Below are 19,062 nucleotides of genomic sequence, written 5' to 3' on the forward strand. Positions count from 1 at the left end.
TGACACCAGTGAGCAAGTGCATGCATAGAACTGTACAAAAAGCACAACATGGTGTTAAAATCCCCACCCTTTATTAAAAAAACTTAGGGTGGTATTACACTGACTGAAGGAAGATAACTCAGGCCAATGGATACTGAATGTGGGAGGAACGACTGTCCTACTCATTATCAGCAGCACATCCCTGATTACACAGGAAGATGTGCTGCTGATAATCGGTCATCTTCATCCTGATGAAAGATGCTGATCAGCCGATGAACGAGCAAACACACAAATGAGCGCTCGTATTCCTCATAATTTCCCCCGAAATTGTGCCAGTGTAATAGGTATCTTAGATGCTTTGGTCGCTATAAAGGTAATGATTATAGGAACGGACTCATAGGATCTGGACTTCCTGCTAGTAATCTCACAGAAGAAGGCCTCAGTCAGTCTAAGAATAGGGAACAATCAATTGCTAAAGAACTACACAGTGAATTTAGGGTCTTGACTTACTGTCCCTATGGAAATCACCTAGGACATAAACTAACTTCTGATTCCTTGCTTCTTAGGGTTGGGGAGCAGAGTATCACCGTCAAGATGTCACAAGCACACCTTGCTGGATTGAGATCCATCTTCACGGTCCCTTGCAATGGCTGGACAAGGTTCTGACTCAGATGGGCTCCCCCCATAATCCCATCTCCTCTGTATCATAATACAAATATCTGAGTGCTATTGCAGGCAGTGGCTTAAAGAATATCTTTCTTTTTTAAGAATTATTTGTAATGTACATAGTTATATTTCGGTCTGTGTACTGTGGCTTTTACTGTGTAACATAAAACGAGCGCTGATGTATGTTGTATGATTTTCATATCATCTACAGACATATTTCTCTTAAGGAAACACTTCACCCGTAATTCACTTGATTTCTAAATTGCCTCTTACAGAAACCTGATGCACTTAAATACGGTACACCATTCAATGATTTATTTTCTTATATTTTTTTTATATAAATATGTTCTTCGTTGATGACGGGACTCAGATTTGGTTTTAAGAGTTATTTTTTTTTATATTTGTGTCTTGTGAATTGAATTAGGAAAAGGAATGAAAAAAAAAATCTTTTAACAAATTTGCATTTCTTGTAGCAATATATACACGTGTCTTTAAAGATGTTTGAAACTTAGATGATTTTGTTTCTCTCTGGCTTGTCTTACTTTTGCCAGATTTTATATCATATGGCAAAGTAATTTGTTATAATAAATCATACTTTGCTGGGAGGTACAGGGACGGCCCAGAAAAGAAGAATAAACTCTATAAATACTAAATAAATGAGAACCGATTAAAAGGTGAAAAACCTCTTTAATGTGGCCCTGACTGAGAATGAAATGGATGATCATTTTCTAGTGAATTCAGATAAGGCTGAGTTTTTAAGAGGCAGCACTTCCCCCCAAAATTACGCCGACATTCAGATAATTATCAACACTTACAACTGAATCCAAATAATTGGGACAAAATAAAGCTGTGCCCAGGACATGGGTCTGGGTCCCGATAATTACCACAATATCACACTGAGGACAGATAATTAATTATCAGGACATACTTATCACGATATGGCAGTTTAGGCGTGGGTCTGAGCCCAGATATTTATCACGATATGGCAGTGAGGACAGATAATTATGAGGACATAACCCAGATATTTATCACGATATGGCAGGGAGGACAGATAATTATGAGGACATAACCCAGATATTTATCACGATATGGCAGGGAGGACAGACAATTATCTGTCGAGAACACTGATCATCCTTTTCTTGTCAGCGAGAAGTAGTCCATGTGTATAAAGGCAGGGCAGGCTTCGACACCTGAAGAATTCCTCTTTTTGAATGATGGGTTTGTTGAGTAGCTCAACAACAACTGGAGAGCTACGGATTCAATAAAACTGTTTAACCAGGGCTCGTGTGACCGATGTGACTGCACCAGACTGTGTCCTAAACTTTTGTTGCATGCAATACCATTCACGTGTACAAAACCTGGATGTACAAAAGATGCAGCGAAAATCCCAAAGTGAATCAAGAGTTATTATCATAATGGATATGTCACAAAATGAATAAAAATAATTGAAATCTTTATTATTTGCAGTATTAGTAAACGAGTATCGGGCTTTTCTGCTTTTGTGACAAGCAGGGAACTAATGAACTTACCCATTAACCCTATCAGCCGTAAAGAGCAGTATCTCTATATGGCTTTACACACAATTTGAAACTTTTTGCAATTTTATGCACTGACCACCAGAAGATGAGCCAAGTTTGTTAGGAAACCTTTGACCCTTAATAAATTTGGCACATCCAGTGCACCTCTGCTTAAGACTGGCATATGTCACACCAGTTTTAATAAAATAATACATTTCCTCCTCCTATGTTCTGCAGAATAAGCAGCTGTACAACAATCAGAACCTGCAGGAGGAAACATATACTACTTTGCTGAGAGAACAGACTGAGAATTGGCAGGCCCTCCATTCCTTACCCCTCGCAGTTCTCCCTCGAGGATCCCCTATAGTTTAGAGAGAAGAACAGCTGCACGGAGCAAGATTTATATTTAGTTTTGTAGGAAAAGATTCAATAAAACCTGTATTTTAAACATTTATAGCTTTGTTTTTTCCAGCTCCTGTGAACAGCTACCTGTACAGGAGGGAGTAGTGATCAATGACTGACAGATCTGATACACACAATGCTATCAGTCACTGATAACTACTCCTTCCTGTACCGATAGCTGTTCACAGGAGTGGGAAAAAGTAAAGATATATAAATTACAGGTTTTACAGAATTTTTTCCCACAAGAATATATATATCAATCGGCTCAGCTCCTCCTGTTCTAATGTATTTTTAATGTTGACCCCCCTAATGGTATTCATCTTAGTGCCCATTCACACAACCATATATTTGAGTCTGCATCCGGTCCACAATTTTGCGGAACGTTTGCAGACCTATTCATTTCAATGGGGCTGCAAAAGAGGCGGACAGCACACCTGTGTGCTGTCCGCATCTGAACTTCTGTTCCATGGCCCCGCAGAAAAGATTGCAGGCAAGAATAGGCATTTCTATCATGGGGCTGGCGGTTCCATTCTGCGGATTGATGCACTGCTGATGTACAAAACCATCCAAGACCCATTTCTGCAACCCTCAGTGGGCATACAGGTTCAGAGAATTCCTTCCAGATGACATGTTTCCCCAAAACAATCAATAATCCAGTTCTTCAGCTCCTCCAGGGATTGTTGAAGAATATTAGAAGTGCCATCTTCAGAAACAGAAAATTCACAATGAGGACTATTTGATCAGTCATGCGTTTGGAAGCAAAAGTTTTTATGACCACAATACCTCTCATGGATGTCAACCTGTGCCCAGCCACAGGAAATTCTTGTGGGCATAGTGCACATAAATATGGACATTTGCAATTCATTTTTCTGCCCTTCAACATTTATGGTGTGACTGACATCACAAAGCTTATTGATTGGCAGGTAAAGACATCCTTAACAATAAAATCTTCTGATGGATCTGCGCACAACCAAGCCGCTGTTATGACATAATCGGTCCCTGATCAATTACAAGGAGTCACAGCTAACTCCAACTCAGGAGCTGAAATACCCGATTTCGTCATAAACTCTCATCAGCAAACGACAAACTTGTATTCAGAGAAGAGAGATGCAAGCATGAAGAGAACAAGTCACCTCTTTCCTCATCCCAAAGTGTCCATTTACTTTGTCAAGAAAGTGTTGGATTTATTATCATCATCATCATAGATGTAATACTAGGGTCCATATCTCATGTCCACTTCCCCCGAAGCAATATACACTCCTTGAAACAGAAATGACAAAAGGCTAGGTAAGAAACTTTTGGATCTATCCTTCAATTCACTAAGGGCTGAAGTGGTGGCTAAAACCCAGGAATCTGCTACATGGTAACTTTCTGATTCCCTAGCCTCAGAAAAGTTCTCACTACGGATTCCTCTCCTGTGACTTGGGTACGCATGGTGACAGATTGTGGGTTCACAAAATGTGGAATAAGAAAAAGAGGTGGTCATCCAACCGGAAAGATCTCAGGCTTGTCAGATTGGCTTTAGCTAACTTTTAACCTTACCCTCACAACCACCAAACTTATTTTCAGTCAAGTTAATTTACCAAATGGTTTATATCAATAAACAGGCTGCAAGGAGCTTTATCCAGAGGAGTGGAGCCTCAACTTTACAATCTTCTCTTCGATAGTCAAGTGGAAAAGAAAACGATATATCAATCAACTGGGAGGAGAAACGGGTGCATACATGTATATTTATATAGCTTCCATTATTGCGGATATTGCTCAGGAAGAGTTTGGAGAAACAGGCAAAAGTCATAGCCAAACTCCCATGATGGCTTTGCATGGCCCGATTCCCGTTTTTGTTGTCACGCTCAAAGGACAGTTACAAAAAATAAGAGACCTGATCTTCCAGAAGGAGTGTATTCTTCCTCTACACAGGCTGCGTCTTATGGTGTGGAAGCTGCAAGGACAACCTGTTACACCTAGGTGAATTAATAAATTCAAAACTTCAGTATTGTAAAAGCGGCTCACCCTCTGGTTACCCTGGATTAAGGTGCTCCATCTCTATGACTTCACCCAATCACACAAAATATTGAAAAGTTCACTAGTAAAATAATACATAGGAACACACCATCTGAAATCAGAGACCTGAATATCCTTGTCATTTATTAAAACATTTATTAAAATATAGAAATATCCCTGAAACAATGTTATTCCAAATGCATGCAACATAAATTAAAACAAAACATAAAATAAAACACTAGATGTTTATCTTTCCATCAATGTGCAACTTGGCTGTGTATATTCCTGCACAAGTGTGCGCTGTGGTGTTAATGGTGGCTAACAGTTACTCTAGTTCGGTAGATAACATATGGTCATCAAACATCCACACAATATATGATGGACGATAATATCACAATATATACGGCATATAGCATCAATTATCTGTGTTTAAATAATATCGTTTATACTCTGCAAATCCAGGTAGTCCAGCTCTCTAAATATGTCTCTACTCCTTAATAGGGGCTTGATGGTTCTTAATACCGTTTGTATTTAGTCCACAGTCACTTTAAAATTACTGCCATTCCTCCGTTAATAATACAGAGATTAATTCTTTGATATTTGCTGTTAACAGCATTCATGTACTCACTCGTTGGTGGATAGTGGTGTATCAGCTGTGGCGTCCCACGTGATCTTGCTGCTAGTTACCACTTACCTCCACCATGCGATTAAACCTTGATATCCCATGTGATGAAAGGGATCGCAACCACTTATTCAAAGAATTGTACAGTGGTAGGACTATGTTCTCATCACGGGCATCTTTGCCTCTTTTGATGCAACCCATTATCTTATTGGCCTTGGCAGCGGCTGCCTGACACTGGTTTTTACAGCTTAGTTTGCTGTTCACTAAAATTGCTAGGTCCTTTTCCATGTCAGTGTTACCCAGTGTTTTACCATTTAGTATGTACTGGTGACTTGCATTATTCCTTCCCATGTGCATAACCTTACATTAGTCTGTTAAACCTCATCTGCCACTTCTCTGCCCAAGCCTCCAATCTATCCAGATCCATCTATAGCAGTATACTGTCCTCTGTAGTGTATATATATCTATATATACACACACAGTATACTGTCCTCTTCCTTGTTAACTGCTTTACAGTTTAGTGTCATCTGCAAAAATTAATATTTTACTGTGCAAGCCTTCTACAAGATCATGAATAATTATATTGAGAATAGGGCCCAATACTGACCCCTGAGGTACCCCACTAGTGACAGTGACCCAATCTGAGTGTGTACCGTTAATAACCACCCTCTGTTTTCTATCCAAGCATTCTCATTTTATATACTAACCTTTTATGTTGTACAGTGTCAAATGCTTTGGAGAAGTCCAGATATACGACATCAATTCATTCACCTCGATAAAGTCTAGAAACTGATTAAATTAGTTGGACATGACCGATCCCTCATGAGGCCATGCTGATACAGCGTTATTTGCTTATTTTCACTGAGATATTCCAGAATAGAATCTCATAGAAAAACTACAGATGTTAGACTTACCGGCCTATAATTTCTGGGCTCTGTTTTTGACCCCTTTTTGAATATTGGATAAGATTGTGTTATTGGTTTGTGGACACAATGGTCCCATGTTCCTGTCTTTCTTGAACGGTGCTGGTCTTTTGTTCCAGTGTAAAATTTAGCTCCAGGTCTAAAATCACTGCTAAACACTGTAGAATTAGCCACCACCAAGCGTGTACATACTTTAAAATGGGTGTGCAAGAATGTGGGGGTTTTGGCAAACCCCCTCATTGTGCTGTACCTGCAAAAGGAAGATGACTTACACGTGTCCAAGTGTTGGCTTCCCGCTCCTACTCCTCCAGGAGTGCGATATCAACATCCAAATTGACACTGCCGCAGCCAATCACAGGCAGCGGCTGTGCCCAGCTCCTCTTGCGTTTAACCAAATGGTTGCAAGGGGATCCGGACACTGCTGCGGCGATATCAAACCGGTTAACCTCGCTGGAGCCCAGCAGAGCTTTGCAGGCAAGGAGCCAGCATCGGGAAGCAGGTGAGTCATCTTTTGTGGGGTCCAGCAGAATAGACAACCCCTTTAAAGGTGGACCATGCAACTGGTATTGGGCCCTTAAAGTGAAGAGACCTAGTCCAGGTTGGCCCCATCTCTGCTTTGGTGGTGACTTGTGCAGGATTCCCTTCTCCAGAAGAACAGCATTATTAGGAAACAAGGGGATGGGGCACTGGAAAAAACAGCAGGGGAAAGTAGCGCCAGTTCTTACCATCATAGGTGTCAGAACCTTGTATCATAATAAAGGACCCATGTAGCATTCCCCCCGCCGGATCAATTCTCAGCACAAAGTATATTACAAGGTGAGAACGCTACCCGAGCCATCCTGATCCATAACATTATAACCTTGCTCTGTCATGGTGGCACCCAAATGATGTACTGAAAGGCAGGAGAACCATAGCACAGAATAATGGAATGGAACTGAGCTGCAATGCCAGGCAGAGTAGTAAATGTACGGAGCTGTGCCTGGTAAACAATGAAGCGTTCATGATTAGGGATGAGCAAATCGATTTCATTCAGGAGCTCCGTACAGTATTAGAATGTATTGGCTCCGATGAGCCTTCGCGCAATAATTTCATAAATTGATTTCTACTGTAAAAAAAAAATTCCCGAACTCGGGATTGGTTCCAAGTGGTACCGTGGAAGTAAGAACTTCGGCTCATCGAAGCCAATACATTGTAATACTGTACGGAGCTCCGTACAGTATTAAAACAAAGTTTTATGCGAATCGACTTCGGATGAAACATTCGCTCATCCCTAGTCATGATCCCTGGACCCTGACTGAATTGATAACGATGGCATATCATAAAGATTCTAGTCCTGGAAAACCCCTTAAAGGGAACCTGTCACCAAGATTTTATGTATAGAGCTGAGGACAGGGGTTGCTAGATGGCCGCTAGCACATCTGCAATACCCAGTCCCCATAGCTCTGTGTGCTTTTATTGTGTAAAAAAAAAACGATTTGATACATATGCAAATTAACCTGAGATGAGTCCTGTAGGTGAGATCAGTCAGGGACCGGACTCATCTCAGGTTAATTTGCATATGTATCAAATCGTTTTTTTTACACAATAAAAGCACACAGAGCTATGGGGACTGGGTATTGCGGATGTGCTAGCGGCCATCTAGCAACCCATGTCCTCAGCTCTATACACAAAATCCAGGTGACAGGTTCCCTTTAAGAGGCTTACAAGAGTTTAGGACGAGCACACATGTGATTTGTGTCTGGCCAGCTGGAACCGGGCACAACTGATAGATGTGCTGTGCACTTTAGTACACACATCTGGTGTCCAAACCAATGCAACAGATGCCACGAGTCCTACAGAAAACAATGGGATGAGTTCTGCCATTAGTTTCCCTCCAGCAATTCTGTACAACCAATGCAAAGGATGGCGAGTATACGTGAACCCCATAGACTCTAAAATCAACCTAACTGGTAAGGGAAATCCAACCGGCCTAACCATACTTAGTCAGGAGGCCCCTGTACACATGAGACTGGCTACCGATCCTCCCAAAATTGGCAACTTCAGCTGACTTACCTTATGTGTAAGGCCAGGATTAGGACTCAGATGTAGCACAGCAAGAAAACTAATAACCCATGAAAAAAAAAACATGCATCAGTCAGCGGCTGCATGTATGACTCTTTACTTCAATGTACAAAACTTATAAAATGTATGAAACACATCAAAATGTACAAAACAATAAAAACTGGAAAAATTAATCTTACGTTATTCTACACTGCTTGTTCATAGCACCGCCAACTGAAGTCATCACTGTAAACGGGCAGTGCTGTGCCACATGCATAAAACTGCAGAAACACACATATACAACACATCACATACACAGATAATACAAGAAGAATGGCCGTAGGGGGAAGATTCATCAGGACTGATGCATTAGAAAAGTGGAGCAATTGCCTATAACAGGGATGGCCAACCTGAGGCTCTCCAGCTGTTGCAAAACTACAACTCCCAGCATGCCTACAGCTAGCAGCCTACAGCAGGGCATGATGGGAGTTGTAGTTTTACAACAGCTGGAGAGCAGCAGGTTGGCCATGCCTGGCCTATAACAATGAGAGCTGGAATCTGGTTGTTGCTCCTCTTGGTCTTTCCACTAATCTTGATGAATCTCTCCTGAAGTGTCAGTTCTACTAATAATGAGAGTGTACGGAAAACGGAGACATTTCACCTTATACATGTAGTTATTCTGATATCCCACGGACCCGTTCTATACAATGGCTAAAGCAACCATTTTTAGGTATGAGGGTCACTAGGGCAACTCTTTCCTCTTTTTATAATTTCCATAGACGTCAATGGAAAGAGCCGCTTGCATGTGCAGCCCCCGCTACATTGACTTCTATGGGGTACGTAGCCACCACAAATCTTCAAATGAGTCACAGGACACCCATTCGCCAAAGGTGGGATCCTCTTATATGCACTTGGTAATCTGATGAGTTCAATACAGTAATTTACTCTGTGGATCAATCGTTATAGAAAACCAAGCATGTAAGGAAGCGTTCACACTACCAGAACTGTTTATTCTATGCGACACCCGCTTACTTAGAGCCTGCTACGTACTGAGCAAAAAAACATCTAAAATACCAGAGATCATTAGGTCTCTGGCCATGTAGTAAATTACGTGCGAGTTTAATAGAATGGGCCTCAAGCATTAATTACAACGAATCAGATCTAAAGGGCATCTGTCAGCAGTTTTGCACCTATGACACTGGCTGACCTGTTACATGTGCACTTGGCAGCTGAAGGCATCTGTGTTTTTTAAATATATGCAAATGAGCCTCTAGGAGCAATGGGGGCGTTACTGTTACTCCTAGAGGCTCAGTTCTCTCTGCAACTGCTGTGATTTCTGCACTTTGATTGACAGGGTCAGGTGTGATGTTTTCAATGCCTGGTCCTGTCAATCAAAGTGCAGAGGGAGCGGAAGTGGCAGAGAGAGCTTAGCCTCTAAGTGTAATGGTAACGCCCCCGTTGCTCCTATATTAAAACATCATTCTTCTCAGCAATGCGGGCACATATGAACATGGGACCAACACAGATGTCTTCAGCTGCCAACAGGTCAGCCGGTGTCATAGGTACAAATCTGCTGACAGATGTCCTTTAAATTTACTAAAATAGGTGTGAAAATAAAACATTTTTTTTTACAAGAGGTTCAAATTTCTATAAAACGACTTGTATAAAAAGTGCCATCACACAAAATGTCATCAATCAGAATCCAGCTCTTATTTTTCAGTCTGCTCTAGGTACATGAACACTGGAGTTATTGTCATTGGCTTGGATGGACGACACTTCATGCACAGGGTTGCGGTTTATTATAGGTTTTGTAGTTGGGGATGGGACAGAGGTCTAACAAACTGAGATATTGGTATTTGTTTGGTGGGGTCCTGCTGCAGCGGTCTCTCTGCCTGCCGCTAGCATTCTGGTGACTAGCGATTTTATTACCTTACCTAACAAAGTGTGAAGTGGAGGCTTTGGTTTTTTCGATTTTCTATCTTAAAAATCAAAACTAAGAAATATTCACTGGTGACTGCTTTCAGAGGAGCTTTGCAGGCACGGGAACAACTACACAACCCCCTGCAGAAGAGCACACCCCCTTCCCCCAGATCTCAGCTCCTTGGACATTGGAGTATGAAAACTGAAAGTAAGATCCAGGGGTTAAAGGGATTGTCTGAAATCCTAAGAATCTGATTGGTGGGGGTCTGACTCCTGAGACCCTTTCTATCAGCTGTTTGAAGAGGCCACATCTCTCCAATGAGTGCTGCCACTGCACAGTATAATGCCTGTGTTTGGTATTGCAGCTCAGAGCTATTCACTTGAATGCGAATGCGCATTGCTTAAGCCATGTACGTGAAATCACTGGCCCAACAAGATGAGTGGCTGTGGCCTCTTCACACAATACCAAGCGAGAAGGGGGGGGGGGGGGAAAGAGTCAGACACCCAACCTTTAAATGCAGTTAAGGGTCCATTCACACGTCCGCAAAATGGGTCCGCATCCGTTCTGCAATTTTGCGGAACAGGTGCGAACCCATTCATTTTCAATGGGGCCGGAATGTGCTGTCCGCATCCGCAATTGCGGACAAGAAAATGCATTTTCTATGAGAGTGCCGGCGATGTGCGGTCCACAAAATGCCGATCCGCAAAACACATATAGACGTGTGAATGGACCCTAAACCTGATTTTATGATATTTTATCATTTAATAAAATCATATTTTACCAGTTTACACAATATATTACTCACACAAAGCAGTAAGAGGGACCAGGGAATATCTTGTAACGTTGAACGTCCTGACCTGACCTTAAAATCAAAGGTATACTAGCCTTATACTGTATAGCATATACACATTGTGGTACCAGATAAATGAAGGAAATAAACTCTTTGGAGCTTATAGCTGCTCAAACGCATGAGAGCCGGCAGCCAAAAGTTGCACCTGCTGCCATTTACTGTTCCCAGTGCTAATCTTGCCCTGGGTTCACACCGAGCGTTTTACAGCGCGTTCAAACGCGCTGTAAAACGCTTAAGACATGAAAACCAATGCTTCCCTATGGGAAGGGTTCACACCTGGGCGTTTTACAGCGCGTACGAACGCGCTGTAAAACGCCCGACGCTCAAACAAGTACTTGAGCTTCTTTGGGGCGTTTTGACGCGCGTTTGTGGCCATAGGACACTGCAGTCAATGACACAAACGCGTGTCAAACGCGCGTTTACTATTACAAAAAACGCGCATAAAAACGCGCGACTAAAACGCGCGTTTGAGGAACGCTCAGGTGTGAACCCAGGGTTGGAGTTGGATATCTGTTGGATCAGCCAAGATCATCTATAGAGAAGACCACCGACTGTTGTCAGCTGCCTGGAATTATGGGTGATCGGATATTCTAAATAGCCGCCATCTGCACTGCAGGTTCAAGCGGTGGTGGGGGGATATGTAATCGTACTGCAGAAATAAACGACCGGTCATGGACCAGGAAAAGACAGTGTGGCAGGCCTTTTAAAAGTGGAAATAGTACCTTTTGTTAAAGGGGTTGTCCAGGTTCAGAGCTGAACCTGGACAGCCCTCCATTTTCTCCCTGGCAGCCCCCCTGACATGAGCATCGGAGCAGTTCATGCTCCGATGCTCTCCTTTGCCCTGCGCTAAATCGCGCAGGGCAAAGGCATTTTCTGAGTTCCGGTGACGTACCGGGGCTCTCTATGTGGCTGACAGGAACCCCGGTGACGTCACCGGCACTGATGGGCGGGATTTGGCTCTGCCCTAGCCAGTAAAACGGCTAGGGCAGAGCTAAAGCCCGCCCCTCAGAGCCGGTGACGTCACCGAACACACTGCTGGGCGGAAGTTACCGCCCGGCAGTGTGTTATTGTAAACACAAGAGCCTGTGCCCTGCGCGATCTAGCGCAGGGCACGGGAGCGCATCGGAGCATGAGATGCTCCGATGCCAGGCTCAGGAGGGCTGCCGGGGTGAAAATAAGGGTATGTCCGGGTTCAGCTCTGAACCCGGACAACCCCTTTAAAGTCTACCTATAATTTCCTAAAGCTATTGACATATTATAGCATCATGTCAGAAGTTTTGATTGGTGGGGGTCTGGGTACTGAGACCCTACCCACCGATCTCCAAAATGAAGGGGCAGGAGCACTGTGCCACTCCTCAGAGATGTGAGAAGAATGATGTACAGATCCAATGATGGAGAAGAAAGTAGCACACATTCTGGATGATCACATAGTGAAGAGATTTTAACCCATAGTGATTAATCGATGCATCTACTGGATTGATCATTATGGATTAAAGCTCTTCACTGTTTCATCATCTAAATGTGCTGCCTTCTTCGTGGATTGTTATTTCGGAGTTGGTATGGATGCAGCTGCATATCAGGTGTGCATCAACCTTCTGCATATGTCGCCTTGGAGTGCGGTCCAAAGTTTTGTTTTTGCAGATCCACAGGAACTACCTGGGTCCACACACTGCTCTAGTCAGGACTCTGCGGAGAAGCTGACTTCTGCCCCTTTGTTTCAGCGAGTGGTCTCTGCACCTGGGACCCTCTTTTTAAAGGGTTTCTGCACTTTGTTTAAACTGATGATATATCCTCTGCATAGATCATCAGCTTCTGATCGGCGGGGGCCGACACCCGGGATCCCCGCCGATCAGCTGTTTGAGAAGGAAGCGGCGCTCCAGCAGTGCCGCGGCCTCCTCACTGTTTACCGCAGGCCCAGTGATGTCACAACTAGTATCACTGGCCTGGGCGGGGCTACGCTCTGTTCCCTTGAATGGAGCTTAGCCGCGCCCAGGCCAGTTGATACAAGTCGTGTCACTTGGCCGGCGGTAAACAGTGAGAAGGCCGCGGCGCTGCCTTCTCAAACAGCTGATCGGCGGGGGTCCCGAGTGTCTGACCCCACCAATCAGAAGCTGATGTTCTATCCAGAGGATAGATCAGTTTAAACAAAGTGCAGAACCCCTTTAAGACTTATGACATATCACCATGCAATGTCAAAAGATTTATGAAGTGATAGGCCCACTTGAAGATATTTTAGCCTCCTGTGCCATTTGCTTGTGACTGGTGGATCCTCTGTTATCTCTATAGAGGTCTTGTCATCATATTATTAGGCCTAGTGGCCAGTGAGAAAGGAGGTTATCTAGGTCTAGTAATTGAAGGGAATGTGTCATCAGAAAATGAGCTTTGGTTTAAATAATGTTTAATTTATGTTAACCATATTTCTCTAGAATTTTGGTGAGTTTTATTTTTTTTTATTTCTCATATACTTAAAAAATGTATATAATCCTGCAATGTTCACTCTGGCCACTAGGTCTAGTTATAATATGCCCCGCATCCCAAAGTCCCCTCCTAGCTCCCCCAACGTCAGTCAGAGGACTCGGTGCGAGCGCCTGTACTCCTGGCGTAAGCGCTCGCCCGGTCTTTCATCCCTGTACTGGCATCAGCCTCAGAACGGACTGCGCATGCAGAACAGATGCAGACAAAAACGGTCATGTGAATGGGGCCTTAAAGAGGGTTCCAGGATTTCAAAAATGCTTTTTTTGCAGGTGCTGTCTGTTCCGCAGCACCTGCAAAAAAAATAAATAGAACATGTCCTATTATTCTCCGTTTTACAGACAAGGATAGGACAGTTCAATGGAGGGCAGGACCGCAAAAATGGCAACGGCCGCGTGCATGGGCCGGAAGAGTGAGTAACAGAACATGATGTATAAGACTGTATGTACAGGCCAGTATACATAGCTCTTTTGTAAACCATCTGCTAGGTACGTGGTAAAACTATCACAAAGGATGCCAGAGATGGGACACCATAAAAGAGGTCTATATGAACAGCCTCCTCATACATGACACATAGCTTGCTTCACCTCCCATCTCTTCAGGCTGCTCCGTTAGTCTTGTCACATAATAAATATATAAAAAACGGATGTCAGCAGATTAAGTTTATAACTAGTTCATCCTACGGGCAAATTCGGTCAAAGTGATGTTCCTTGAAAAGACTGCCGCTGTTCAAAAGCCTGGCGACTGAGCAGTTGCTGCTGAGTTTGAAGAAACTTGACAACTTCTGGACTCCTCAAAAGAGACTGGAAAAGAAACACAGAACAGTGAGGGAAATGCTGAGGAAGAACAGAAACCTATAATGAGGGATTCTGTACATCTTCAATAATAAAACTAAATTAACAAAAAGCAAAAGATGTGCTCTATATACAGTAAGTAATATGCGCTATATTAGAAGCCTGCCACTGGGCGCCAATATTAGGCACAGTGGCTGCACTGGAGGGCTTTATATCCCCACACACATCATCTGGATATACGTCTAGTGGCCTTAACCTACCTTATTTACTGCTATTTATATAGCACCATATCACCACCCCTTCCACCATTTCTATATACCCCTCAACTAGTCATCTCTCCATCTATCATCCCACCATATCTATCTAGGATGTCACCATTTCTATTCAACTCTACATCCATCATCTGGCCATTTCTATCCACTTCTTCACCTCTCATATCACTGTTTCCATCCACCTCTCCATCCATTGTCCTGCCATGGTCACAGAGATAAGACAGTTGTCGGCCATGCGATCCACAGCCTGAGCCACACAGTGTGTTACTTCAATGGAAAAAAGGCAGAACCGCTAATTCTGCTTATCTTAAAAGGGTTGCCCAGCCGCCACTCAGTCCCATCTCCTTCGCTTTACTGCTTGTTAACTTCTGGAGTAGACGGAGTTTACATTTGCTCCAGCAGCCAATGGCTGGCTGCAGCAGAGATGTGTCCTCAAAGTGGCACACATGACTCCCATCCACTCCAGAAGTTGCCATGCAGGGAACAATCAGATTGAAGCATTATGTAAATGCAGGGATGGTAAGTCCACAGCAACCCAGCATTGCCACCAGTGCCATATGCATTATGGTGTCATTAGTCCATTCCCTCCCATCTCCTCTCAGCCCAAGGAGCACAGACACCATCTAGGCGCAGGGTGGACGGAATGATGTCTGAGCAGAAGTATGGCGGGGCATGCTGTGCACACCCGTAATATAAAGCAGGATGAGTACGGTCTATTACACCCATATACTTGCCAGTCTTTTCTGGTTGAGCACTTGCTCCAGTAACGTAGGACGAGGCGGCCGGTCCCCGACTGATCCAGTTCTCTGTTTTGTAAGAGACACCGAGCACTCTGCACTCTCCTAAACATGAAGAAGATGAAGAATGAGGAATCATCTCACGTCTAGAGTCAACTGTAGATCCGCAAAATACTGATATGATCTGTGTACAGTCCGCATTTTATTTGCTGCCCTACTGACTTCAATAGGTCCGTGGTCTGCATTCTGTGGACATAGTCTATCTTCTTGTGGAATGGACAAATGGATGCGGAAAGCATATAGACGATCCCGGCACTTTTTGCGTACGTATGTCTGTTCTGCAAAAAGATAGAATATGTCTTATACTTGCCACAAAATGCGGACCACGAACCCAAGTAAACGGGTCCGCAAAAAATGCGGATGCAACGTGGACACCATGCGTATTTTGCCAACTGCAAAATACATACAGTCATGTGCATGAGGCCTCACTCCCAACCTTCCCATACACATGCATGCCCAACTGAGCTGAGCATGCATGTGTTCTCAAGCTGCTGCCAGTCATCTCTAGTGCCGGTTTATCCCTCTTGTAATCCAACATGCCCAATCCTTTGAACCCTGTGCTGTTGGGGAAGGTGACACCCCCACACTAAACAGCCAGCCAAACTAAAACGTGTCCGTATTTCTGGAATTGACCTTACTATCTATACCGCCCCTGCCAATAATCATGTGCCCAGCTGGTATTCAGACCGGGAGGCCTGTGTTTTGGTGCCACCAACAGAGGTTGCACTAAATTTTTTCCAGAAGAGTAAAAATACTCCTCTTACCATTTTTAAGGAGTATTTTTAACCAAGTTGCAGTAATTCAAATCCATAATATGGAGACCTACACTTGTTCACATCTGTGTCAGAGGCTCCGTTCGGGGCGTCAGTCACAGATTCTGTCAAAAAAGCCTTGCATGTAGGCCTTGTCTGGTAAAAAAGACATAGTCAGCAGAGTCCGATCCAGCACTTCCGTTATCTTCATTGTTCTGCTCATCTAACGGAGCAGAACAACTGAAATAAATGGCGGTGGTGTAAAAGCGGCCTATGCAGGGGAACCATTACTAATCTGAATAACATATCTCCCTTCCCGTCAGCTTCTCCAACGTACAGTCCCACGTAAATAACATTGCTCCCCTCCCTCCAGCATAGGGTTAATAAGCCCCTGGGGGGTTTGGAGTGAATGCAGGGCAGGGTATTATAGCCAAGTAATAAGGTACAGTTCGATGTACTGGATCTTCCCTGCCTGCATTTAGGGCTTAGAGCCCCAGGCCTGTCCCACATTATAGTCACTACACTTTTGATATGTCATAGGGACAGGGGTCCCAGCGCATTGACCCCCGCTGATCTCTACAACGAGGAGACTTTTCCCTGCCATTCATCAGCGCCGAGCGCTGCTTCTCGTGGCTGCTGAGCGTGGTAGTGGAGACGGTCCCATAGACTTTCTATTGAGGCTGTCTTCAGTATCGCGCTCAGCAGTGAGGAGAGCGTTTCTGACTTCTTGTTATAGAGATTAGCGGGGGGTCTCAGAGCTAAGACCCCCACTAAAGCCCACCAGGAGGCTGCTTACCCTGCTGGGTGCCTCCAACTGAAGACCGCACGCGCTGCTGCAGGAGCTTCCCCCTCCACATCTTCAAAGAGGTGGTCCGGCAGCCCATCCAAACCAATAACCAAGGTCCTTACTGGAAGGAGCTCTGCTATTGGTTATTTCCGGTGCCGCTCACAGCGCGCCCTGCACTAATGAATGGTGGGGAAATGTCTAAGGCCTAGTTCACAAGATAGTTTTTTTGCGAGTGTAAGGGCCGTTTTTTTGTGTTCCGTATACGGTACTATTCATTTCAATGGTGCCGCATTAAAAACGGAATGTGTTCCGTAAGCATTCCGTTTCCGTATTTCCGTTCCATTAAAAGATAGAACATGTCCTATTATTTCCCGCAAATCACGTTCCGTGGCTCCATTCAAGTCAATGGGTCTGCAAAAAAACGGAACACATATGTTAATGCATCTGTATACGTTTTTGTGGAACTATCTATTGAAAATGTTATGCCCAGCCCAATTTTTTCTATGTAATTACTGTATATGCCATACTGAAAAATGGAAAGGAAGCACAACAGATCCGTGAAAAACGGACCGCAAAAAACTATAAAAGCCATACGTTCGTGTGAACTAGGCCTAAGACATACTCGTACGCCATAGACTTTTTTTAAGGCGTAAAATGGCCTAAACACTATGACACTTGTGCAGATGTTACTGCAACCTCTGGCCACCAGTATTCACAATGGGCAGCTAATAACCGAGGGTCCAGCCTCTGGGAAGAATGGAGTTACCGGTTCCTTGGAGAGGTGTGAACACTAGTTTCCTGACCGTTTCTGTTTCGCCATTCATTATAGGTCAGGGATCAGCAAACCTTCAGCACTCCAGCTGCTGTGAAACTACAACTCCCAGCATGCAAACATGCTCGGCTGTTCCCATACAAGTGAATGAAGCATTCTGGGGTGCCGGAGGTTAAAAATCCCTGCTGTAGGTCATCAATATAGGAATCCTGGAAAATCCCTCTAACCATAGCAACCAATCAGATGTCAGCTTTTTGTGCAGGGGGATGTGGAGCGGTTGCCTCTAGTAACCAATCAGAAGGCAGCTTCCATGCTGTCCAGCCTCTCTCAGACATGAGAGCCTGCATGTGATTGGCTGCTGACCTCCAGCTTGCTGGTGCAGGACATGGCCTGGTCGCTCTTCTTCTTGTTCTTGTACTTGTCCTTGTACATCTTGTTGCGGTGCTTCTTGCACATCCAGGGCTTGCGCTGCTTGGCCACTTGGCTGGTGGTCTCCAGGCAGCCCTGGTAGGTGCACGTCTTGGTCACCACGGTGTCATTGTCGCCAGAGTTGTCGTCGTCGTCCAGCTCCTCGGGGCTGGCCGTGCTGTCTCTGGGGTCGGAGGTGTCCAGGGCTTCGCCGCTCTCGTCCTCCTGCTCTGCGGGCAGCATGGTGTAATACAGCACCTGCGTGTCCCCATCGGCCGGGTACTGGCCGTACTGCAGCTCCTGCCCGCCTCTCTCCGCCAGCTCCTGGGCTAAGTCGTCGTCCTCCTCCTCCTCCCTGGACCCAGGCGGCTGCTCCATCATTGCCGGTTACCGGAGACTGTCAGCCGAGAGCCAGTCTCACTTACCGCTTTGTTTACTTCCGGCTGCCGCAGTCTTTACTGCGCATGCGCCTCCTAGCCTCACGTCACTTCTACAGTCCCTTCGCTCTTAGTTATGCTGACATCTAGCGGTCAATTTAATAATTGCAACCTTCTATGATATTCCTGTTATTTTTTAGGGCTCCCTGCCAGGACTGGTTGTATTTTCGTGGGTATGTTTTAAACCTTGCACAGAATTGTATGCCAGGAGGGAAAATTTGGAAAACATTACCAAAAAACTCCTCTTTGTGAGATTTTTTTTGTGTGTCAGTCCTGTTTATTTTGGCCCATGATTTGGTTCTCAACGTTCAACCTCATTGCACACCTTATTGAAAGAAAACGGTTTTGTAATGGATACCCCTTCTTAAACCGCAATCCTCCCTACAAGCTTGTAAAGAAAATATGGTGTGAGATATGGCATCTGAAAAAGCATTTTTTATTTGGACTTCTCAAAACAATACTTGTGTACGAGGAGCTGTGCAGGCCCCCAATAAACTGCATTAACACCGAATTTGGGATATTTTGTTGTGTGCATGAAATAGCTAGAAAATAAAACCAGGAATTGAAACTAAAAATATCAATCAGCTATTAGGTTTAAAGCTTCAAGGGGTATTCCAGTTAGGCCCCATGCACACGGCCGTTGTTCACGG

The 19,062-nt window shown here is 44.3% G+C and overlaps 2 protein-coding genes across 2 annotated transcripts in view; one reads left to right on the forward strand and one right to left on the reverse strand.

The window, feature by feature from the left end:
• SMAD9 (SMAD family member 9) overlaps positions 1 to 2,100 on the forward strand; it is a 28,916-nt gene extending 26,816 nt beyond the window's left edge. The window contains 1 exon segment of the mRNA XM_044284738.1: positions 546 to 2,100. Within this exon segment, the coding sequence (XP_044140673.1) occupies positions 546 to 689 (144 nt within the window). The 3' untranslated portion in view covers positions 690 to 2,100.
• Positions 2,101 to 13,004: 10,904 nt separating this feature from the next.
• On the reverse strand, positions 13,005 to 18,416 carry LOC122931146 (regulatory factor X associated protein). The gene is made up of 3 exons (XM_044285123.1): positions 17,931 to 18,416; positions 15,194 to 15,301; positions 13,005 to 14,196 (listed from the first exon to the last, which is right to left on the reverse strand). Exons 1-3 carry the CDS (start codon positions 18,354 to 18,356, stop codon positions 14,089 to 14,091), a joined length of 642 nt encoding a protein of 213 aa, XP_044141058.1. The 5' UTR covers positions 18,357 to 18,416; the 3' UTR covers positions 13,005 to 14,088.
• Between the last annotated feature and the right edge of the window lie 646 nt (positions 18,417 to 19,062).

This window comes from Bufo gargarizans, chromosome 3, assembly GCF_014858855.1.
Source record: "Bufo gargarizans isolate SCDJY-AF-19 chromosome 3, ASM1485885v1, whole genome shotgun sequence".
NCBI lineage: Eukaryota > Metazoa > Chordata > Amphibia > Anura > Bufonidae > Bufo > Bufo gargarizans.

Excerpts from the sequence above, each read along its gene's own strand:
- LOC122931146 (XM_044285123.1), bottom strand. The coding sequence starts at position 18,356 with ATGATGGAGCAGCCGCCTGGGTCCAGGGAGGAGGAGGAGGACGACGAC. Across the intron at positions 15,302-17,930 it reads CCTGCACCAGCAAGCTGGAG|GAGAGTGCAGAGTGCTCGGT; the intron begins GTCAGCAGCCAA and ends CTTCATGTTTAG. Across the intron at positions 14,197-15,193 it reads TGCTCAACCAGAAAAGACTG|TCTCTTTTGAGGAGTCCAGA; the intron begins GCAAGTATATGG and ends TTTCTTTTCCAG.